General features: G+C 36.1%; 1 protein-coding gene and 2 pseudogenes across 4 annotated transcripts; 1 reads left to right on the top strand and 2 right to left on the bottom strand.

The window, feature by feature from the left end:
* Window positions 1–6,609: 6,609 nt before the first annotated feature.
* LOC132172591 (serine/threonine-protein kinase STY46-like) lies at window positions 6,610–12,870 on the top strand. 4 transcript variants are annotated; one of them, XR_015911753.1, is made up of 8 exons: window positions 6,610–6,663; window positions 6,761–6,836; window positions 7,433–7,549; window positions 9,294–9,348; window positions 10,577–10,722; window positions 11,313–11,478; window positions 12,237–12,332; window positions 12,587–12,870. XR_015911753.1 is itself a non-coding variant. In XM_088514827.1 (8 exons), the coding sequence occupies exons 3-6, from the start codon at window positions 7,524–7,526 to the stop codon at window positions 11,386–11,388; spliced, it is 270 nt and encodes an 89-aa protein (XP_088370953.1). In that variant the 5' UTR covers window positions 6,610–6,663; window positions 6,761–6,836; window positions 7,433–7,523; the 3' UTR covers window positions 11,389–11,478; window positions 12,237–12,282; window positions 12,587–12,870. The 4 variants fall into 4 exon arrangements, 2 of the variants coding, with proteins under 2 accessions (XP_088370953.1, XP_088370952.1); XM_088514827.1 differs by having other exon boundaries at window positions 10,610–10,722; window positions 12,237–12,282; XM_088514826.1 differs by having other exon boundaries at window positions 10,610–10,722.
* Window positions 12,871–21,589: 8,719 nt separating this feature from the next.
* LOC148586897 (uncharacterized) lies at window positions 21,590–22,568 on the bottom strand (annotated as a pseudogene).
* Window positions 22,569–22,816: 248 nt separating this feature from the next.
* On the bottom strand, window positions 22,817–23,969 carry LOC148586896 (protein ANTAGONIST OF LIKE HETEROCHROMATIN PROTEIN 1-like; annotated as a pseudogene).
* Window positions 23,970–24,517: the final 548 nt, after the last annotated feature.

Raw genomic sequence — 24,517 nt, 5'->3', positions numbered from 1 at the left:
TCGGGGATCTCCCACAGCTTGTGGCTTGACTTGACACTCAATATATGGTAGTGGGTGATGCCATTTTGATCTACACCTAATACATTACGAATTGAACAAGTTAGTTACTTATTTAAACTAACCACATATTAAAATTAAATAAAATACATATTCCGATATTTTAACACATATACTTACTTATCGTCCGAACCTCATCCACCTTCAACGGGCGTGTAGCGGCATCATCGGAATGCGTGTCATGCGCGACACCATCCTCATCACCCTCAGTGCTATCCGGAGGCTGTGTCTCATCACTATCATTCACCTGTGCTCTGCTACTGGGGTATGGGTGCCGCTGGAAATGGCCATGTGAAACGATCCCCATATCGCTCAACGTCGTGAAGTCAAGCGTGAACGGTGTGGATGTGTCCGGCTCTGCCACGTCAGAATGCTGAGGATCTACATGAATGTCATCACCACATCCCACGTCCCGCCCTGCATCGGTATGCCCTTCCACATGATGTGGAAGTACCGGTCTATACCCTTCTGGCTCCATATTAGCTCGGGGAGACGAATGTAAATCATGGGCGGCGGATGTCAACCGTACGGTCGGTTGCCCCTGTGCTTTTCTCTTTCCCCTATAACTCATGTCTCCCTACAAAATACGTTGCGAAACGAATTAGCCTTCAAAGTAATTAAATAAGTACAAGTATATGTAAAGTAATCACACATGTAAAATTTTACGTGCATATACTAGTTACTTGGAGTGTTATTTCAATTACCTTTAGCAATGAGATAAATCTATTAGTTTTGGTCTTTGATATTATGGATGTAATTCTTTTTCTTTTTATTTTTTTCTGCATTTTTTGAGGATTGCTTGTCGGTTATTTGGTGATGCCATTTTGATCAAAATTTATTTTATTGTTTATGATTGATAGATGATAGGACTGGCTCCTAACTTCTAATTTCTCTATTTAGTCCATACATGTATACATACATGTGTGCTCGTGGACACATGGATGCTTGACTAAGATATCTCATGCATAGTTGATACGTTGATTAAACCATTTGACCATGTAGTGATAATGCTCCAATGGAAAAAGATGTCATGAGTTTTCGTAGGTTGTTCTTTTTTTCAATTAGGTAGATAATCGTGGCATATTCTTGCAATTGATGGCAATCGTGAAGTCGAGAGCTTTGGCTTTTGAGCTTAAACTAATAACTCTTTCTAAGTCCTATTTGTGGTCCATCTTTTGAAATAAAAATCTAAAGTCACTGATTTAAGCTAAGATGTATAGTTTCCTCAACAACAAAAAAAGGCACTAATTGATAGATCCTCAATTAGGTTGTCACAAGAATTACTATCACCGTCAATGGAATATTGATCTTCATGAGATGTATATTACTTTAAAAATTACTTTAAAGTAATTTTTAATACTGTTTTTGGAAAGTTATGAATTCTTGAAAGCTTATCCTTATGATATATATTTATTTCTACCTTATGTCAATTTGTCAATTTTATGAACATGTAAATGAAATTTGTCAATTTGTCAATTTGTCAATTTCATTTATAGTGAAATTTGTCAATTTGTCAAATTTCATTTAGGTTACATGTTCATTTAAAATTGACAAATCTAGTTATCTAAATATATATCATTACTGCTTTGGCACGTCATGTTCATTTAGGCTGAAAGCTTATCCTTATGAATTGATCTCATAGCTATAGGTTTATCTCCTTTCCTTGCATCTTTCTTTTATAACATTAATGCTGGGAATTTATGGGCAGCATATATACGGCCATATATATATATATAGCAGGGTAAGCTACTAATTAACGACAGAGTAAGCTATATATATTCAAAAACCAAATTCATATTTATGGAGTGAAGCTAGCATTATATTAATCCTCTTGTAAATATATATATATCATTACTGCTTTGGATTAGACAATCAAATTCAAAATATTAGACTAAATTAGCACAAACATCACCCAACCTAGCATGCAAACACCAAATCCAAACCAAACAAATAAATAAGTACAAGGATGCATGTACATATATATATATATACCTGTGAGGAGCTCTTGTAGGAGCTAAAAATGGAGGTAGCTAGAGAGGACGACGGGCGGCCGGTTCAGCTGCGGGCGCGCGGAGTAACAGTGCAATCGTGACAGAGAAACTGATCCCTTGATCAAGAAACACTTTGGGCAGAAGAAAAAAAAGGAAGACTTTGGGCAGAAGAAAAAAAAATTTCCTCAGGTTCAGCAATGGCGCTCGGAAGAAAGAAAGAAAAACAAAGGACAATGTGTTTTTTTGGGAGAACAGAGAGACACGTAGTGGCATGGCCAGAAGTGCCTGCCTCCAGCTGGCCAGCTGGGGGAAAAGAAAAAAAAAAAAAAAAAAAAAAAATTTAAAAACTCGCGCGCCAGACCTCTTAATTAAGAGGCATGGCGCGCTGGCCGGAGGGATGGGACGCACGGCGCGCGGACCGACAAACGCGCGTGCATGCGCAGGGACAATTCCTCACGTGCCGTGTTTGGCACGTCAGTAAATCCTGACGTGCCAAACATGGCCCGTCAGGAATGATATAATATATATATTATATATATATATATATATATATATATATATATATATATATATATATATATATATATATATATATATAACTAGGTATAATTATACCTATAATAATCTGAAACTTCAAAATATCTGATAATTCTAATTATAATTTTATATATAATTATGATATATATATATATATATATATATATATATATATATATATATATATATATCATTTGGATAATTATATATCATTTTATATATAATTATAATTATATATATCATTTTATATATCATATTAATATTATATATATACTCTGACGTGGCACATTGCCACGTTAGAGAATTTCTGACGTGGCAATGTGCCACGTCAGGGAAATTCTGACGTGGTAACTTCCACCACGTCAGTAATTATATCAATTTTTATTTTAAGAAAAATGAAATTTTGTCCTGACGTTCATGTATTTTAAACGTCAAAATTTTTCCGACGTGTTACTATTCACACGTCAGAAAAAATTTCCCTGACGTTTTATATTTTAAACGTCAGGAAATTGCCGAGGTGGCAAAAAAAATTTACTCTAGCACACGTCAAAAAATGCCCTTTTTCTTGTAGTGGATTATGACACAATTCTACCGCGTAAAGGGCTGCCATAGCTTTTACAACAGCTGGTTCGAAAACAGCCTTGATGGTTTTGCATTGGGATGCACTTACACGACCCTAATCATCATGGATAACCACCCGCACACCCATACTCCGATGTTTTACTAAAATTGCCACATCCCAATTTACTTTAAACACCCCTAGGGGAGGTTTTTGCCATTTAATCTGTTGAAGGGGATGAGGATCTCCACTAGAATACACGTTTTTTTTTTCATTAACTTTACGAAAAGCTTTTAACAGATCCCCTGCTTCACGTGAAATGGAATTTTGATGATTAAATACCCCTCCATGCACTACATTATTACCACTACAAGCAATATGGTCTTTAGCGACCAAATAAATAGCGGCGACCCCAAAGTCGCCGCTATTGAGGGATCATTACCGGCGACTTTTTTTAGTCGCCGCTAATGACCCATTAATAGCGGCGACTTTTAGGTCGCCGCTAATAGTGGACGCTTAAAACCAAAAAAATATTTATTTAGCAGCAACAACAATAGCGGCGACTATAAGTCGCCGCTATTAAGCATCATTAGCGGCGACTCTACGGTGTTGCCGCTATTAAACAACAATAGCGGCGACCCCTGTCGCCGCTAATAATACACCAAACAGCGGCGACCTTAGGGTCGCCGCTGATGAGAGTCAACAGCGGCGACTCTAAGGAGTCGCCGCTAATAAGTTATCATTAGCGGCAACTCTACAGTCGCCGCTATTGACATAAGAAAAAATTTTAAAAAAAATTTTAAAAATAATTAGCGGCGATAAGAGAGTCGCCGCTATTGAGGGGTCATTAGCGGCGACTACAAATGTTGCCGCTAATGACCCCTCAATAGCGGCGACTTTTGGGTCGCCGCCATTGACCGGGGAAAAAAGTAACTAAAATTAATAGCGGCGACTTTTGGGTCGCCGCTATTGACACGGGAAAAGTTATTAAGATTAATTAGCGGCGACCCAAAAGTCGCCGCTATTAATTGATCAGTAGCGGCGACTAGAAAAGTTGCCGCTAATGACCCCTCAATAGCGGCGACTATTGGGTGGCCGCTATTGACACGGGAAAAAGTAATTTAAATTAATTAGCGGCGACCCAAAAGTTGCCGCTATTAATGGGTCATTAGCGGCGACTAGAAAAGTTGCCGCTAATGACCCCTCAATAGCGGCGACTATTGGGTGGCCGCTATTGACACGGGAAAAAGTAATTTAAATTAATTAGCGGCGACCCAAAACTTGCCGCTATTAATGGGTCATTAGCGGCGACGTTTTTAGTGGCCGCTAATGACCCCTCAATAGCGGCGACCCAATAGTCGCCGCTATTTACATCTGGAAAAAAAAAAAAAATTATAAATATTGGGGCAATGCTATTGATCCTATATATATAATAGAAAAAATTATTTACCAAAAATTCACCCCGAATCCTCCGATAATATGTCATTATTTCTTTTATATTAATTATTGGTGAATTTTTTCTATTTTTCTATTTTCTATTCTTATCTTATATAAAAAATCAATATTTATTTTTTTCTTTTAAAGAAAACAAATTATCCTATTAATTATTATTGAAGTTTTCTATTTCTTATTCTTATTTAAATGTTTGATCGAACAATCGACCGATCTTGGTGAATTAATTCGATTGATCGTGATAGAATCAAATGATTGATCAAACATCCGATCGATCCAGGTGAATTAGTTCAATTGATCGTGATATGATCAAATGATCGATCAAACATCGATCCTATGAATTAGTTCGATTGATCGTGATGGGGTCAAATGTTTGATCAAGCATCCAATCGATCCTGGTGAATTAGTTCGATTGATCGTGATAAGAACAAATGATTGATCGAACATCCGATTGATCCTAATGAATTAGTTCGATTGATCGTGATAGGATCAAACATCTGATCGAATCCTCCGATCGATCATAATGAATTAGTTCAATTGATCTTGATAGGATCAAACGATCGATCATAATGAATTAGTTCGATTGATCGTGATAGGATCAAATGTTCGGTCAAATATTTAATTGATCCTAATGAATTAGTTCGATTGATCGTGATACGATCAAATGTTCGATCGAATATCTGATCGATCCTAGTGAATTAGTTCGATTGATCGTGATATGATTAAATGATCGATCAAACATCCGATCAAATGATTGATCGAACATCCGATCGATCCTACTGAATTAATTTGATTGATCGTGATGGGATCAAATGATCGATCAAACATTTAATTGATCCTAATGAATTAGTTCGATTGATCGTGATACGATCAAATGTTCGATCGAATATCTGATCGATCCTAGTGAATTAGTTCGATTGATCGTGATATGATTAAATGATCGATCAAACATCCGATCAATCCTAATGAATTAGTTCAATTGATCGTGATAGGATCAAATGTTCAATCAAACATTCGATCGATCCTACTGAATTTGTTCGATTGATCGTGATAGAATCAAATGTTCGATCAAACATCCAATTGATCCTAATGAATTAGTTCGATTGATCGTGATAGAATCAAATGACCGATCAAACATCTGATCGATCCTAGTGAATTAGTTCATTTGAACTGTAAACATTCAATTAATCTATTAATTTTTTATAAAAAAAAAAATATATATCGTGTGAATGGTATTTTTTTTTATTGAAAATGTCTTTTATATTGATCGATCCTAGTGAATTAGATCATTTGAACTATAAACATTCAATTAAGCTATTAATCATTTATAGAAAAAAATATTGTGTGAATAGTATTTTTTTCTTGAAAATGTCTTTTATACCCTTAAAATTGTTATAGAATTTCAAATTTACCCTACATTTAAACTTAAAATTATTTTTAAAAAATTGTAAGTATAATTTTAAAAAAAAAATAAAAAAAAAAATTACCCTAAATAGCGGCGACTAAGCAATGTCGCCGCTGATTGAGGCTTAATAGAAAATATTTGCGCCAACAAGTGGCGCGGTTTCTGAAATTTTCGAACCAAAAATTTTCCCCAAACGCTCGAAAACACGAAAATCCCTAAAATTTTCCCCTCCCTCAAAAGCACTCAGCTCCCTCATCACTCTCACTCTCGATCTCTCTCCCGCTGCTCTCCCTAGCTCACCCTCTCTCTTACTCCGTCGTTTCGTTCTCCTCGCGCGGTAGTCTCCGCCTCGCGTTGGAACCGTGCCTTTGAGCGGTACCATTCGGAGCGTTCCTGTTAAAAGTTTCGAACGGCTCGTCGTTTCGGCGGTGATCATGGAAGATACAGAGACCTGCAGTAGCAGAGCCGTGGATTTCGCGCCGACTCTTAGCCCAAATTGCCCCAAAAGAAATGGAAAGGACGGACCCGCGAAACCATGACTCGGATGTGCTTCATCGCCACGATTCAAATAAAACTTTCACATCGCATACGACAATCTTTGCGTTTCGGCGGGACGGAGAGCGAGAGCGAGAGCTGAGTAAGGTCTCAAAGTTCCAAAAATGGTGAGCGTCTCTTGCTCTTCTTGTAGCTTCGAAATCTGATATCGAATACAACTGACCTAGGGTTTATCTCTCTACGACTCTGTGTTTTGATTTTCAGGCGGATTCAACCGAAGAACTGGAGCCCTTGTTTGATTACAGCCGCGTCCAGCCTTTCGATGTCGTGTGCATCGACGGTAAGTTTCAATTCCTTTTGGAATCTCTTCACGCGTCCTTTTACGCTCTTTATCACTCTTATGCTTTGCTTTGTTTTCAGAAAATCCCCACAATTCCAATTTAAAAGTTTTATGTGTTTCTTTTTTCTGTACCTTGCGGGAATATGAAATTTTATATAAGTTGAGCTTTATTCGACTTTGTATTATGAAATGGAAACAGATTAAACCGTGAAATTAGAAATTTTATTCTCTTTCAAGTTTTCTAGGTGACCAATATGCTTTCTTTCTTTTTTCCTTTCCGTAGATGAGGATGATGTGGATTCATCTCAAGCTTTCTCTTCTAATATCGTAGGATGACCAGCCTTGAGAGCAGGAGATCTAACTTTTGGCACTTTGATTTTGTCACATTTATTGTTATGTTATTTTATTTTTCATTGTTATATTGTTTGATTTTTCAGACTTTGGGTTATGTTAATTTAGTTGGGCTTTATATTATTTCAGTGTCACTAGGGTTAGGGTTTAATCCCTAGTCTATTTAAGCATAATTTTGTTTTGTGGTAGGTAGCTTTTGATGAATAATATTTTGATAGACTGCATCATTGTGTATACTTTTTCAGTGCTCATCCACCACCTGCCTTTGGTTCGTCAACTGATGTCGAACCAACTCTTGAAGTCAACCACTTACATGTTGAAGATACACAAAATGGCATGACTGATATTCGTCTTTGTTCCCGGTAAAGAATTTTAAATGGTTTTCTCCTGATTATGAGATTTTTCTCTAATTGCCCTTAACATGGGGGGTGTTTGGCAAATGCCAGCACGAACATCGATACCCAAGACACTGTAGCGACACTGTAGCTTGGCAGCAGGTCATCAATTGTTGCCCACTTGCTGCGCTTATTGTGCTGGAAAACCAATGGGGTAAAAGACAAATAAGCCCATTTATTAGAAAAATAGAAAACCAACGACTCTTCACGCTCCCTCATCCCCAAGCTGAGTTCTCTCGCAGGCACTGTTCCTGACGTTCCCAAGCTCCCTCAAAACTCCCCTCTTCTGCAATTCGTCATTTCATCCTCTCCTTCCTCCCTCATTTGTTTTTCCACACAAAGAAACTTTGAGCTCCCTCATCCCAAGCTCTGAGCTCCCTCTTGGAGGCACTGTTCCTCGTCCCCAATTTTTTCCCCTTCTTCCGCAATTCGTCATTTCTTCCTCTCCCTGCTCCCCCATTTGTCTTGCCACAGCTTAAATGCCAGTTATGCCGATGGATAGCTCCGGTTAGTCACTCCGAACATCTCCCCGATCAATATCAAAAATCAAGGTTTGCTTAATTTTTCAGAGAAATCGATTCAGCTAGTGATGAAGGTGCGGCTGATTCCCTTCCCCTGTTGATCCTCCTATATAAACGATCCACAGAGAATGGGGGAAAGAGAAAGAGAATGGTGGAAAGAGGAAGGATATGGAAGGAGGAGGAAGGAGTGGGTGTTGCTGGGGAAGATGAAGCTTCTCGCTGTGCTGTGAGATGGGGGGGAAAAAATTTGGGTATATTTTGGTGAAGGGGTGAGTGTTGGTGGGGAAGGGGATATTCACGCTGTGCTGTGAGATATGGGGGGGAAAAATTTCAGCAAGCTTTTTGTGTGGGTGTTTTGAAGGTGCAAATAGTCATTGTCTAGCATAAGGGGTAAAATAGTCAGCGTGCAGCAAGCAGTTTGACTGCTTTTCTCAATGTCTTCGGCGCCGAGTTGGAGCTACAGTGCCGTGGAAAAAGGCTACAGTGCGCAAGGGGTTAACAAACAGACCCATGATATTTTGTGGTCAATTATTGTACTGTTCATATATTTTGTCTTTCAAATTAGTGTTGAAAATTTGGTATGCAACTGATGTGGATACTTTATAGATACGAGTTGCAATACTGACATGGGCGCATTAGGTTTGGCAGGATTTTATAAGTTTTATTATACTAGATAGTTCAAGAAAAAGAATAATTTCTGGTTTGATGCAATAGGTATGAAGTCTCTTCTGTAAAAGTGAATGAGAAGAGTTGGGAAAATTTCCATTCATACCATTGAAATATTCAGGATCCCGACGGTAAAGTTTGAGGAAGAATAAGTTTTTCTATTACGTAAGTTTTCTCCTACCAGAAGAAGTTGAGATCCGTGGCTTCATCAGATATTCTCTCCTGGTTGGGGAAAACTACACATTTAACTCATACTGGTTTGTGACTTTGCTTTGAACAGTTATATATCTTTGGACCTTTCTTAGACATTGCAATATGTATCCTATTATTTATACATTCTATTTTGTTTGTGTGTATTTCTTATGATTTTTCTCTCATCTATATTCAACTTAATGTTGCTTGCTTTCTTTGTGGATGATGAGATCTTCAAAATATTTTTACCATAAACAAAAAATTTTCATAGATTGCTCGAAGCTTTTATAGGTTTAGTTAATTAACGCTGTAATAGTTTCCAAAATTTGCAGGGCAATGCATGAAATTACAATTTCAACAAATGACAAGCCCAAACTTTTCAGTCAGGTTGCTGACCTCTCTCTCTCTCTCTCTCTCTCTCTCTCACATAGGGAGCATGTTGAACTTTATTTGTCTTGAACCATTTCTTGGAACCATCTGTGTTGTATGACTTCCAATGTCCACTGTTTTCAGCATCAGAAACATATCCAGGATAGCTCTAATTCTTATTTTAGCATTATTTCTTAGATGTGTGCTGCATAATATGTGGCGTGTCAATATTCTTGACGTTTATGAGGCATCTACTCGAGATTAAAATTTTTGAACAAGGTGATAAATATATTGCACAAGAGAGATTTATGTTTGATGCTGCTAATGGGCATTATTGTTTTGAAGGCTGGAATTCTACAATCCGCTTCAGTAATGTAACATTAGATCCATACCCCTTACTGGACCTGATTTGAATCATTTGCTGGTGACTCCTAGAACCGTTTGGCAGCCAAGCTTTCATCTCCCCAAACTTCAACCTTTAGTGGGGGGCATCTAGAATGCTTGCTGCTATTTAGAAATGATTTGATATCTTATGCTCAATTTGTTCTCTCAAACTTTAGTGCTCTATCTTTGGCTCTATTGTTTCTTCTTTGCTCGTCCTTCCTGAGGCCCTTCTTTCACCATGCTTATTTATGGACATTTTTGTTATGGCTCGATGTTGTGTGGCAGAAGCTTGGTTGGTGTTTTGACATTTCATAGTAGTTTTTGGTATATTGGTAGTTATCAGTCAATTGAAACTCTAAAGAAGCATTTCTCTCCTTCATCCATCATGTTCTAGTTACATAATCCTCCGTTTTCTTTTTAGTCTCCTGCCCACAGTCCTAAGGATTTATTTTCCAATAAGATTTACTATCTTGTTCTTTCCTAGTTTTATTGAATTTCTGTTTATATATGTTGCCTAGTCCTGATTTTATTTACAAATTTTTGAATTTTCAATGTCCACTAAATACATATTATGGTGGATTTCACTCCATATGTTTCGATCCATTGTTCACAAGTAACAGAAACATCTACTTCTTTGTACCCTTACCCTTGTTTCATACGTATCTTTGTCACCACCAAAGCAAGTTCTCTGTAATTCATATGCCTTAAGACAGATTGCAACAGATCAGGCTTCTGCAAGATCTGATGGTGGATAGAATAGTTGATTTGATACTTATATGTGGAACTTCCAAAAGTAATTTACTAGTTAGATATTCTATCTATATCAATACTATCCATATTGATATTTTTTCTTTCTTTTCAGTTACTATTTTAATTTGTGATGATGCAATTTCAGTTGAGTTCCTTACTGTATGACGTTGGCTTGAACATTCAAGAAGCGCATGCTTTTTCCACTACAGATGGCTACTCTTTGTTTTTTTTTTTGTTGTTGATGGCTGGGCACTTGAGGTATTTCTTTATTTGTTCTCATTTTCTTGATTGTAATATATTTTTTCATCAATTAATTACTAGTCCTAGGAAAGGCAGGTATTTGTTTTTTCGTCTCTGATTCCTTCAAAATCGCTTTTTTTTAAAAAAAAATTCATGGATTCAATGATAAAAAATTTTGTGGGGATTTCGTCTTGTTTGGTGTATGAATTTGATTGTATCTGATTTCTGTTCCCGTAGATTTTGAATCCATGATCGTTAATTTCTAGGGCTTGGAATTTAAATTCGTCTCGCATTTAGGGGCTGTATATATGTATGTTAAATGGTTGTGTTTGTTGGCCGTGAAATTGTGAGAAAAGGACTCGAATTTGGGACCTGTTTCAAGTTGGAGTTTGAATAGCGTCCGCGATCTCTGTTCTTAAATTAATATGCGCCAACTTTCTGGATCTAAAACAATTTTAAAAAAAAAAACTAGAAAATATAAAATTTGAAGTTGGGTTTTCTTTACCTTTGCATGCAGTTTTTTTTTTTTTCTTCTAATTTCCTTTCTTTCCAATTCATGTTTGAATCCCTGGGTTTGGTATTCTGATATATTCTGGATCTGATTGCAGGGTGTGTACAAGTGTAGGAGATGTTAGAGCAGTTACTAATATTTACCCGAGGGGGATTAATCCTCTGGACATGTAAAGAGCTTGGAAATGCTCTTAGGGGATCACCAATTGACACCTTGATCAGGTCTTGTCTTTTGCAAGAACGACAAGGAGGTGGAAATTTCTGGTAATAACTGCCTTTTCTTGTCTTGTCTTGAATATATGGCTTCTAGCATTTGTGGTCATTATGTTTTAGCATTAATTTTTGTCTAGGAATAAAATATATGTCGTTTATTGTTAAAACACACATTAACTATATGATTATGGTGATCAGAGAATACTATTATAGATGGGCTTTTGGATCCATTTCTTTGCTTTCTCGTTTTGATCCTTGTAGCAAGCATAAGAATCTATGGTTAGTGCTAGGCAATAGAATTCCTGGCATTACCAACCCAGCTTTCATAATATACCCTGTTGTTTGTGATTATGAAAATTTTGGTACTTGAAGAATTTGGCAAACATGTCTGGTCATCTCATGGTGCTGAAGGATTGAGTTAAATACTTGTTTAACAATGAGTGCAAGGTAATTTATATGCTCAATGTGTGCTATGATGACATGATGAAGCAATACAAAAGCATTGCAATTAATCAGTTTAAGGCCAACATGATTTACATTTCTTTAACTAGAAGAACACTCTGCAATCAGTGAGAAAATGGAAGTTAGTTCCATTTAATACTAGAATAGTTCATAACTTATTTCATTTTTTTGTGTGTTTTTGAAACCCTATTCTAGCGATAACAGAATTTTTCCTTCTTTTGGTACAAGTACTCTGTTTTATGTCTTTGTATGGAGTGAGATAATTTGCTGTATACATGAATAGGCCTATTGTCTATGTGGTGATCATTTGATTCTAATAAAACAAGTTTCCCTTTCTCACTTCTCAGGCTTTAGATTTCTGGCCAAACAGGAGCTCACAGGAAGATTTCAAAGGTTGTTGTAAACTGATTTTAGGAGATTGGTTTTCTTAATTTCTTGGAGAGGTAATACCCAATATGATTGTTGGAATTTTTGGATTTCGAGCAACAATTTATGCTGATTTGGACATAATGTTAAGGTTTTTTGCAGATCTTTATAAGCACAATTTTAGGGTTAAAATAGAGGACTTGAGGGTACTAAAAATCTATTGTGAGGTCTTGAGTGTCAAGCTTTGTGTTTCTGCCGGAATATGTATTATAATTTAGCTAGTGATTTTGTAATAACTTTGTGTATCTCAAACTTGTATTATTGTGTGCAGGAGGGATATTTTTTAGGATGGCTAATAATGAAGAGACAGGTAGCCCAGGTTGGGGTGCTTCGTTTGAGGTTACCCTCCAGAAAAGCAGCTGCCTCTTAAATACAAAGATCTTTCATTTTGCTTCCCTGGAGGCTTGGAGGTTGGGTGTATGCTTTTTGGGTCAATTTTTGGAATGATCAGTTTGTGTATTTGAAAGTTAGGAGCTATATTTCTTATTGCTCATGACTTCTTGTTGTTCAGCTGCTGTGGAATCATAACTTTAGTTATCTCGAGCGATTTGACTATAAATAGGCTTGATGTAACTCTCATAACTGTTATATAATAACATCTATTATAAGCAGGTTTTTTTTTTTTTTTTTTTTTTTTTTTAAATATCATTAGCGGCGACCTTGAGGTCGCCGCTAATGATTTTTTTTATTCTTACGATTATCAATAGCGGCGACCTAGATGTCGCCGCTACTGTCCATCAATAGCAGCGACCTAGAAGGTCGCCGCTATTGACTATCAATAGCGGCGACCCAAAAGGTCGCCGCTATTGATAGTCAGTAGCGGCGACCTTTTGGGTCGCCGCTACTGACTGTCAATAGCGGCGACATTTTTGTCGCCGCTCTTGACCATCATCAGCGGCGACACTCGGCCCATTTCAAGCTTTTTTGCGGCAACAAAAAAAAGTCAATAGCGGCGACTTTTAGTCGCCGCTATTGACCCATTAATAGCGGCGACCCCAGATGTTGCCGCTATTGATCATCAGTGGCGGATTAATACCAGCCACTGAATAGCGGCCAAGGGTCGCCGCTATTGATCAATAGCGGCGACGTTTTGCTCATTAGCGGCGACCCAAAGTCGCCGCTAATGAGCAAATTTCTTGTAGTGTACGACGGCTCCAGATTGCCCTTGCTGTCAAAGCAAAAAGGTCCACTACCTCTCTACTGAATCGGTTACTCGTATATTCCACAATCTCCATAAAACTCATCTCATTCCTCTTGCTTTTCTGCAACTTCCTGTTACTCATGCTCCACACATTCTGAGCTAATGGGCATTCCTCTATTATATGGGAAACAGTTTCTTCCTCCCCGCAACAGAAAATACATTGATCATCTCGGACAATTTTTCACTTTTTGAGATTGGCTTTTGTGGGGAGTATGTCGTGACACGCTAGCCAAATAAATACTTTGGCCGAATTTGGAACTTTCATATTCCATATAATTTTCCAAATTGTTTTCGTGCTATTTCGGTTCGATCCCTCCCCTAGCAAAGAATCTTGCCACTCCTTTTCGAGGTGGTAAGCACTTTTGACAGTAAATCCCCCATTCGAAGATACATTTCAAATGAGCTTGTCCAGCAGATTATAGCGGCTAAAAGGGAGATTACAGATAATTTCAGCATCCTCCTCATTAAAAATGATTAAAAAAAAAAAAAAAAAATCCGGGGTGGCCCTTTGGCCATTTGGCCATTTTTGCACCCCCAAATTTCTTTCTTTTTTTTTTTTTATAGAAAATAATAAAAAAATATATATATAAGAAAAAATAAAAAATTAGGGGCAATATGGAAATTTTGGGATAACATTGGTTGAATTGAAAAAAAAAAAATTGCAAGTTTGGGGGCATGCATTGCAAAAATTAAAACATTGGAGGTCGAATTGAAAATCGCTCCAAACTTTAAGTGGGTAAAGTGTTTAGGGTTTAGGGTTCCCTTAACTTTTAGAAGCATAGTAAAACATACATAGGATTTAATTTGTGAGAACTTCGAATTAATATTTATGAACATGGAGTATGTTGTCATGATTCGATGAGTGTGGATTCTTAAACCTTAGTATATATCTTTTGATTTATTTTCCGTTATTTAGTTTATGTTTTGTCTTTTTAATTTTCAACATAAAAAATCAAACCTTTTTTTGGAACTAGGTTAGGATTAAATTAGTTTAGGTATGTTCTTCAAAAACACAATTCCCTGTGGGCTTGACCTCGCACTTGCAAAAAATTATATTACAAACGATTCGTGCACTTGCAAGTATATTAAAATTTTCACAACACTGGATTAACATCTATTAAATCTCCTACCGTAGCTTCGGTTGTAAGGTGCGAACATGGAGTTTGAACCGCATATGTAGTTGGTCGAGGTATCCACTTATCCCCCCAAATGGCAACTGACCGTCCATTGCCAATACGCCACATACTTCCTGCTTTAAGAAGATCCCTACCCGATAGTATGCTCCTCCATGAATATGAGGGTCTACTTCCCACAGCTACCGACCAAAACTCACCTCTTGGATAATATTTAGCTTTTATGATCTTTGCTGCCATACTCTCTGGATTCGACACAAGTCTCCAACCTTATTTTTCCAGAAGTGCTTTATTAAAACAAACCAGATCACGAAAGCCCATTCCCCTTTGCGACTTCGCCCTTCCTAAACGCTCCCAACTCATCCAATAAATTTTATTTTCATTCTCCTTATGTCCCCACCAGAATTTCAGCATCAGTTTATTCATCTCCTTGCATAACTCTCAGGGAAGGAGGAAAATACTCATACAGTAAGTAGGAATTGCTTAAACAACCGCTTTCAAAAGGACCTCTTTCCCCACCTGAAAGAGAAACTTCGTCTTCCAATCCGACACCCTCTTCCTCACATTTTTGATTAAATTCTGAAACTCCCTTATTCATGATCTACCCACTAGCACCGAGAATCCTAGATATTTGTCATATCTTTGGAAAGCTGGGACTCTGTTGTGTAAATTTATTTTAACTCGCAAGTGCGCGAATTGATTGTAGTTAATGGATTGCAAGTACGAGGTCGATCCCACAAGGAATTGTGTTCTTGAAAGCAATTTTAAATCAAAATTAATTAAACCCTAACCTAGTTCCAACTTTTGAAAGATTATTGTTTGAAAGAAAAATCAAAAGCATAAGCAATTTAATCTGAATGTAATCTAATGACGAAACACTAGGGTTTCAGAATCCGCACTCACAAATTCATAGCAACATAATTCCATGATCTATAATATTTCCCAAAGTTCTCACATATAAATCTTAGATTTGTTTTACTATTGCATCAAAGAATTTATCAAAACATCTCATATATCCATACATAACCCAAATCACAAAAGAAATCCAATAAATAATTAAATCATTAACTGTTTCCATAAATCACAAGAAAATATCCAATTCTTATCAAAATATCAATTGTATCCAGAGTATAAATCACAAGGGAAATCTAATTTTTAACAAAAAAAACCAAGCAATCAATTGTATTGAATAATCTTAAATCATCAAATGTATCATTGAATCACAAAAGATATCCAAGAATTATTCAATCCAATTGAGTTAGAGTAAAACAATAGGGCAATAAAATCATTAAATTGGGAAACATTACATACATGGAATGATGTGCTAATCATAAGTGAGGTTTCATCTTCAACCTTAGTTGAAGGTTTAGCCTCTCATGTTATTGAAAGACAAAACAAGATTAATTGAATTCATAATAGAAAATTGAGTACTTACAAATATGGAATCACAAAGTTGAGATCCAAAAGGTAGGAAACCCTAAAACTCTCTTCTTTCTCCTCTGAAATCTCGAAATTCGCAGCCTCCCAAAACTAATCTAATAATTATCTATTTATAGACCTAAAACTAGGCTTTTACATGTTGAATTCAAATAAAACTGCTGTCAGATCTGACAGGTGTGCTCGAGAGCACTTGAGCATCAATTCTCCTATGCGGCGCACACATGTGCATGCGATGAGCTTTGGATTGTGCGCATATGCACTGGATCGTAGTGCGCTTCATCGCAAATCCGTTTGCTGCTTCTCCAAAGTGTGCAATTTTCATATAAATCCCGCAGTTTTCCTATAGCAACCTACAAAACACTGAAGACACAAAACTAACCCAGAATATCAAATAATAACACAGCTAAAGGAATAACAAAAGTAAATTAAAGGGTCCAAATATGCAATATTTGGCACATATTAGTCTCCTACTAACTGGAGTATTCGGGTACGAGTCTCCTAATCCGTGTTCCGACTAAAGAAAACTGCAGTTTTGTCATTATTCAGCCATTGTCCTAAAGCTATCTCATATACCTCTAGCAACCTCTTCATTTGGTTCCATTCCTGTTCAGTAGTCATGCAAAAAAGAAGGCTATCATCAGCAAAAAATACATGATTGAGTCTCATTCCCTTGAAGGAGGTTGGGACCCCCCGCAGTACACCTATGGACTCCGCTTGCTGAAGTTGTTTACTCAAAACCTTTGCGCATAAGATGAACTAGTATGGTGAAATAGTATCTCCTTGCCGGATACTCATTGAGGGATGGAAATACCTTAGGGGTGATCCATTAATAATAATGGAATATGACACCATGGTTACACATTTCATAACCAAAAAAATCCTTTTGTTATTGAAACCCATTTTTCACATCACTTCTTCAAGGAAAACCCATTCCACTCGGTCGTAAGCTTTACTCATATTAGGCTTCACTGCCATGTATCCAACCCTCCCATACATTCTTGTTTGCATTGTGTGGAGAGTTTCATATGCAGCAAGAATATTATCGAAAATCAGTCGCCTAGGAATAAAAGCCGATTGATTACTCGATATTATGTGGGGCAAAACTCCCTTCAACTTCTTAGCCATCAACTTCGAAAGGATTTTGTAGATAACATTATACAAACTTATAGGCCGGAAATCTGACACCTTATTTGAATTAGTTTTTTTCGAAATAAGAGCTATCTATGTGTAATTAACATCATTATCAAAATAGCCATGCATGAAAAAATGATTTATAGCCAAGAATACCTCATGTCCCACTTCTTGCCAGTGATCTTGGTAGAAAGCTGCCGAAAAACCGTCCGGCCCATCGGATTTGACTGGGGCCATTTGGTTAAGCGCCTGAAGTACTTCTTCCTCCATAACTCCATGCAGCAAACTTATGTTCATATAATCTGTAACCGGCTTGGTTACTACCTTTATGCATGCCTCCAAACCAATAAGTGATGAAGATGATAGGACCCCCTGAAAATAATTAATGAAGGCCCCCTTAGTCCCTCTGGAGTGGAACAATCTTTGCCCCCCTCATCTATGATACAGCTGATTTTACTGGCTCATCGGCGTCGTGATAAGTGCTGAATGTTACACATTCTAGCCCTTTAATTCACATATGTTAAACTCTTAGTTTTGTTATAGTTTGATGTTTTGTGTCGTTTTGTGTTTTCTTTTAGTTTTTATGATTTTGAAGAAAAGAAAACATTTCTGGAAAATTCCAAGCTTAAAGGACAATTTGGGAGAAAAGCTGGAAGTCAAGGGATCGAGTGCATGCAGATCGGGATCGAGCGCATCTGCGCTCGATCGCACAAGCCACTAGTATGCTATCGATTGTACAAGCAAAAGGCTCGAGTGCATCCGTGCTCGAGCGCAGAAGAGGAGGGATCGAGCACAGACGTGCACTCGAGCAGACAAATCTGGGATCAAGCGCACTCAAGCGCCCAACATGTGGCCAGACTCCTTTTTCACTCCAAGTTGGGTTTCCAGTCTCCTTTTTGGACTAGGAGACTGACCTACGGTTTTAATAGAGTTTCTAGGGTTTCTAGGTTTCTCCCAATCCTATAAATAGGCCTCTAAGCATTGAGAAAAGATAGACAATCTTGGAGAGAAGAATTAGAGGCTCAAGCAAGAAGCGTTTTCGGTTTCTTCTTTTTCCTTTTTAGTTTTATTTTCATTATGTGTAACTAAACCCTTGTTAGGGGCTAGATTGAAGCCCTTGTCATGTCTTTTTAGGATTTCAATATTGGCGCCTTTCCTCATTTGAATGTGCCTAATTAACATATGCATGTGTTTGGATTTGTTATTTGTTATTTGTGTCAATTTGGATGACCGAATCCTAGGCATAATAGAATGACAAAAGAATCTCCTCACGGGTTCTTGGATCGATCGACGTGGAAAACCACGAGTAGATACCATACCCTAGGTTTCATGGTTTGTCGATTTCCATAGATTTATGCTTTCTTGAAGAACAACTAAGTAGATACCATGCTAAATCCTTTGAGAAATAAAAGAATTAGAGTAGATAACATGCTAAATCCTTTGAGAAATAAAAGAATTAGAGTAGATACCATGCCTAATTCGTTGCTTAGGGAGATCAATAGCTTAAGGAGTAGATACCATATTCTTAGGTTGTCAAGCATTAAGTATATCGATATAATTGTAAGCATTGCCATATTGTTATCTTAATTAGGTGTGATTAGCAGTGGATGTCAAAATCCTAACCCTAGTTCTTATTTTTATCTTTTATTACCTTTTTATTTTATTATTAAATTCAATCAGTGACAATTGATTTAATTACGTTAATTAATTAGGAAATTACATTTTAAGCAAAATTACCAATCCTCATGGAATGATCTCATATTTGCCTGTTATACTACCGTTTTGATCTTGTGTACTTGCGAGTAAAACGTACCAATTATTCGCCTATTAATTTAGGTGGGTATTTAGCACAACACGTTGACTAGCACATGCATGAAAAAATTTGGAATTTTTATCACCGCATTTCAGCCATATCTCATTAGCTCGTTGCCTCCATTTCGTCTCTTCTTTCTCCATTGGTTCTTGGGCCTCCAACTGAAGCTTACTAATTTCCCCCCTCAGTGTTCCCCTCTGATTCCTGAAGTTCTAGAATTCTTGTGGTATTCTATTTGATAACAGCTTCCACCTGGTTTGGGTTGACCTTCTTCCACTGCTTAAATGATTGTTGGTTGCGTTTTAATTTAACAATAACTCCCTACCATTCATTCGTATGTCTCTGCTTTTCCTTCCAAACTTTTTTTATGACTTATTTCTGCTTATTTTCGTGACTCCACTCCGCTTCATATCTGAACCACTGTCTACGTCTCCCCATTACTTGCCTGTGGTGCTGAAAAGAAACAAAAAGGGGAGTGTGATCCGAACTGCACGAAGACAAAATTTCCACCTGACAGGCAGGTGTTAAGTGCCAAAATATTCATATTTTAGCCCTTAAACTTATATGTGTTAATTCCTTAGTATTGTTAGTTTGTGCTATTTTACTTCATTTTTGTATTTTCTTTGTTTTATAGGTTTTTGGAAGAAAGAAAGCGTTTCTGGAAAAGTTCCAAGCTTAAAGGGCAAATTGGGAAGACCTAGAAGATATGGTTAAGCTTAGCCAATCATGGTTAAGTTTTAATCAAATAAAGAAAATGATTAAATCGAAATTTCTCAAATTAGATTCAAAATCGGATTGGATTCAAAATTAGATTTTGCACATGTCTCGGTATTTTAACCATAACTTTCAGATCAAATATCATATTGAGGTGATTTAAGTGGCATTGGAAAGCTAACTCAAAATGATACAAATCATTTTGAAATATTATTTTCCTAATTCAGAGCGCTGCTATGCCAAAATCACCCCGTAAGATAGGAACGCAATTCTGGACGAATCCTATTCCGATTTGGACTTAGATTTTCTTTATCCTAGTTGGACTAGGACTTGAATCTCCAAATTTCCTATGATTACTAGGGCTTCTAGGACTCTCCTAAGCCCTATCAATAGACCTCTAAGCCTCACAAATCAATACACAATTTCAAGGAGACAACTTTGAGGAGAGGAATTGGAGGCTACTTCTAGGAGCGGTTTTCGGTTCTTTCTTTCCCTTTTCTTTTTAGTTTTATTTTAATTATGTGTAACTAACTCTTAAGGATGGCTAGATTGAAGCCCTAATTATTTTTATTTAATATTTTAATATTGGCGTCTTTGTGATAATCATATTGTGTTGCTTAACTTGATTAATTCCTGTTTTCTTGAATTCCTCATATGTATGTGATTGGTCATTATATGCATGTGGCATGGATTAGTTAATTAAATAAAATTGGATGATTGAGTCTTGGGTGTTTAATAAGAGTAACAAAATAAATTCACACCGGATTCTTGGGTTAATCAACATGGAAAACCAGGAGTATACACTCATGCCCTAGGTTCTGTGTGTTTGTCGATTTTCATAGATTTATGCTTTCTTAAAGAACAACTTAGTATACACTCATGCTAAATCCTTTGAGAAAGAAAAGAGTTAGAGTATACATCCATGCCTAACTCATTCCTTAGGAAAATCAATAGCTTAAGGAGTATACACTCATGCCCTTAGGTTAACAAACATTAGGTATTCATAATATGATTGGATCATTGGTATATTGTTATATTAGTTGAGCATAATTAGTGGTGGATATCAAAGCCCTACCTTTACTTTATCTTGATATCTTTTTATTTCTTTTTCATAATATCAATCTAGTGACAGCTTGATATTTTTAATTAATTCTAAATAAAATCAACAATCCTCGTGGGATCGATCTCGTACTTGATGCACTATACTATCGTTTGATCTTGTGCACTTGCGAGTAAAACGTACTAAGGCTCCATTTACTTCGACGTAAAATGGTTTCCGTCGGAAAATATTTTCAGGGAAGTCATTTTTCCTGAAAATGTTTTCCACCGAAAACATTTTACGGTGTTTACCACGAGCACGGAAAATCAATTTTTTTAAAAAATATTTTCAAAAACAATTTTTAATTTTTTTAATTTTTAAAAATATTTTTAAAAAACTATTAATATAAAAATCTATTAATTTTAATATTAGCTATTCAACTGTACTGAAAATCAATTTTTTAATTTTTTTAAAATATTTTATATTAACCTATAAAATATAATTTTTATTCAAAATATAAAAATATTAATATAAAATAATTTATGTTTGATTGTTAAAATTCGACAAAAACAATCAATCTATCTAAAAATGTCCATACATCAATATTACGAATATTCCACATCTAGGAAGATTGATATATATGAAAGGGCAAGTACATTACTTTCATCTCGCTTAAAAAAAAAAAAAAAAAAAAAAAAATACCATGAATTCTAAAATTCAACCTCAAATATTACAATATTTTGGCTAAAGAACTACCATCCAAGTTCATTAGTATCTTACTGCATATCGATAATACGCAAATTCTATTTTCCATGGTTTTTGAAGAAGTTGTCCAACCAAAACTTTCTAAGCTTAGCATTCTTTACCAGAAATCCTCTTGCAAGCTTCTCATCTCCATTCAAATGGTCAAATGCAGTTGCAAGCATAAACTCATCATACCCTTCCACCTTCATCACTTCCTGATAAAGATGATCTGCGTCAACTCCCTTATTAAGAGCTTGAAGCGCTAATGCAACCTCTCCCAACTTTTCAGATATCAAATTATATCCATCTTCACTATCATCACGACTTCTTTTCCTATGTGACCTTTTGGTTGAACCTGAATCGGAGGAAGCAACATATTTTCCTTTTGATGACACATCATCAAAATCCAAATCCAAATCCGAATCAAGAATGTTATCATGCTGCACTACATCAGTAAAAAGACTTTGTAAAACTCCCAGTCGCCATTTCCTTACCAACAACTATGGCCATCTCATCATACATTTCAATTTTTTTATTTAAATATTGCTTATGCTTAGGATTTGCCTGTTAAAAGAAAGAATAGAATTTCAATAAAACTTCAAGACTATATAATTGCTATAATAAATAAAAGAAAGAGAAAAATAGAATTTCAATAAAACTTCAAGACTAATATAATTGCTACAATAAATAAAATAAGTCTCATACCACCACTTCCTCATCATACACCTTCTTGTCACAAGTTATCATCCTCAAATTTTCATCCCATCCAAAGCCACTATTTTTACGGAGGGTGCCGATGATATTCCACATGCTCTTGATGGTTCGAAGGCGGTTGTCAACATGGTCAGGTACACATTCAACTCCGAATTTCTCGCTAATTGACTTGACAACTAGGGCAAATGAAGCAGGTTTGAATGTATTTGAAGGCTTATTTCCTTTAGCAGCCTCATCAGCAAGAATTTCAAGCAACAAAGTATGCATAGGTTTTGACCACCTAAATTGCTTGTTTGCAACGTTCTTCTCCTTACCTTTGCCCATTGCTACAATCATAAAAGATAAAAACATTACAATATCAACCATGAATGGTAATGCAAGATAACAATATACAATATCTCATAAAAGATAAAACATAATGCAATATAGAAATAAACTCATATCATAAGCTGGATTAAATATCAAATGTATATCATACAATCAAATCATTAAAAGTAAAAACATAATTGTCTTTAAACATGATTAGTTCAATAAATAAACATTACAATATCAACCATACGAGAAAAAAAGAAATCTACACATTTTTCCTATTTTTATAATCATCCCACATCGCATGACATATTACATCCCTTTTGATTGTCCATTCTCTATTTTCCTCTTGAACTTCCCTTCTTGTTTGGTAGACTCTACCACTTTGATTTTGAGATTCAACATCACAAACAGCTTCTTCCATAATTGAGTCATTAGGATCAACACCCATAATGTGATTGTGAATGACACAACATGCTAAAACTGCTTCCACTTGTGTTTCGAACGACCAAAATGGTTCTGCATCCAACACACGAAAACGTCTCTTCAAAATTCCAAATCCTCATTCAATTGTGGTTCTTAAGGACGAATGACGAAGATTGAATAATTCTTTTTCATTTTCAGGTGGATGATCATTAAACTCTTTCAAATGGTACCGAACACCACGATAGGGAGAGAGAATTCCATTTCGATTTCCATAACCAGCATCACCAAGATAATACTTACCTTCAGGAATTTTGAATCCTCCTGGCCTAGTGAGTGCATCATTTAAAACACGAGAATCATGTGCACTTCCTTCCCAACTAGCTAACACATATGTGAATTTTACATCAAAAGTAATGTCAGCTAACACATTTTGTGTTGTTCGATCTTTTCGACCACGAAACCTTCCTTGGATTTCAACTGGAACAGTTGCCCGAATATAAGTTCCATCTATTGCTCCAACACAATCCTAATGAAGACCAATACAAGTTACGTTAATTTGACAAATTACTTGAATTTAAAAAAATTAAAAAAATTAAAAATTAAAAATTAAAACTTACCTTAAAGTATGGGTAAAACCTTCGGCTATTCCTTATTTCCAGCGGAGTAGAGTTATCAGGTTGTTTAATTAAATGTTTATATAGCGTCAAGACTCCTCCAAGTACAACCTTAAAACATCGATGAATAGACCTAATCGATCTATAGAACCTTCCACCAACCACTCGAAACCTCACATTATGCCCAATAATGTGTAAAAATATCAACACTTGTTCCTTAATAGACATGTGAATGGTCTCACGTACAAGGTTGTTCTCAGCAAAAATTTTACATAATTCAAAGAAAGATATAGGACTCATTCTTATTTGGTCAATACAATCTTGTCTGCTTCCATAAAGAATACTATCCATATAAATCTCTCTTTCATACTCTCGATTAGCATGAGATTCCCTACGTAATACTCTCCTAGATCTAATATCTTTTAAGATTACAAGCCCAACAGCAAGAACAAATGCAACTGTGGTCGTAACTGTCGAAAGAATTGTTTCATCCATCTACAAACAACATAAAAATAAGTAATAAGCAATAAATCATATATGCATTGTTTCTCTGTGACAAATGATTAATAAATTCCAAAAAAATTAATAAATCTATTGTCGGTTCTACCACATAAAATGGAAGAATAACTTCTCATTGGACTTCGTCCCCCTAACATTAATTCTACAAATCTAGATTAAAAATAGCCAAGTAATAAATGAATGCCAATAAACACAGGAATTATAGTGTGGCAAAAGTCCAACTTAGAATTCTAAAACAAATTGTAATACATGTGTCAACACTATCTACCATAAGCTGCAGTGGCAAAAATACCTTAAGAGAGGCACAGAGCTGTATATTTCACAGTATGTGCAAGCAAAGAAAGCTACAAAAAAAATGTTTGGTGAAAAAGAAGAGGAGAATATACTGCTCGACCATTAAAACCC

Source organism: Corylus avellana, chromosome 3 (assembly GCF_965113065.1).
Source record: "Corylus avellana chromosome 3, dhCorAvel1.hap1.2, whole genome shotgun sequence".
Classification (NCBI taxonomy): Eukaryota; Viridiplantae; Streptophyta; class Magnoliopsida; order Fagales; family Betulaceae; genus Corylus; species Corylus avellana.
The sequence above is the reverse complement of the archived record's forward strand: the minus strand, read 5'-3'. Positions and strand labels throughout refer to the sequence as shown.

What these genes read in the sequence shown, in the direction of transcription:
- LOC132172591 (XM_088514827.1), top strand. Translation starts at nt 7,524, where the DNA reads ATGACTGATATTCGTCTTTGTTCCCG. An exon ending in GATATTCGTCTTTGTTCCCG is followed by an intron (nt 7,550 to 9,293) that starts GTAAAGAATTTT and finishes CAAAATTTGCAG; the next exon opens with GGCAATGCATGAAATTACAA. An exon ending in AGCCCAAACTTTTCAGTCAG is followed by an intron (nt 9,349 to 10,609) that starts GTTGCTGACCTC and finishes ATGCAATTTCAG; the next exon opens with TTGAGTTCCTTACTGTATGA.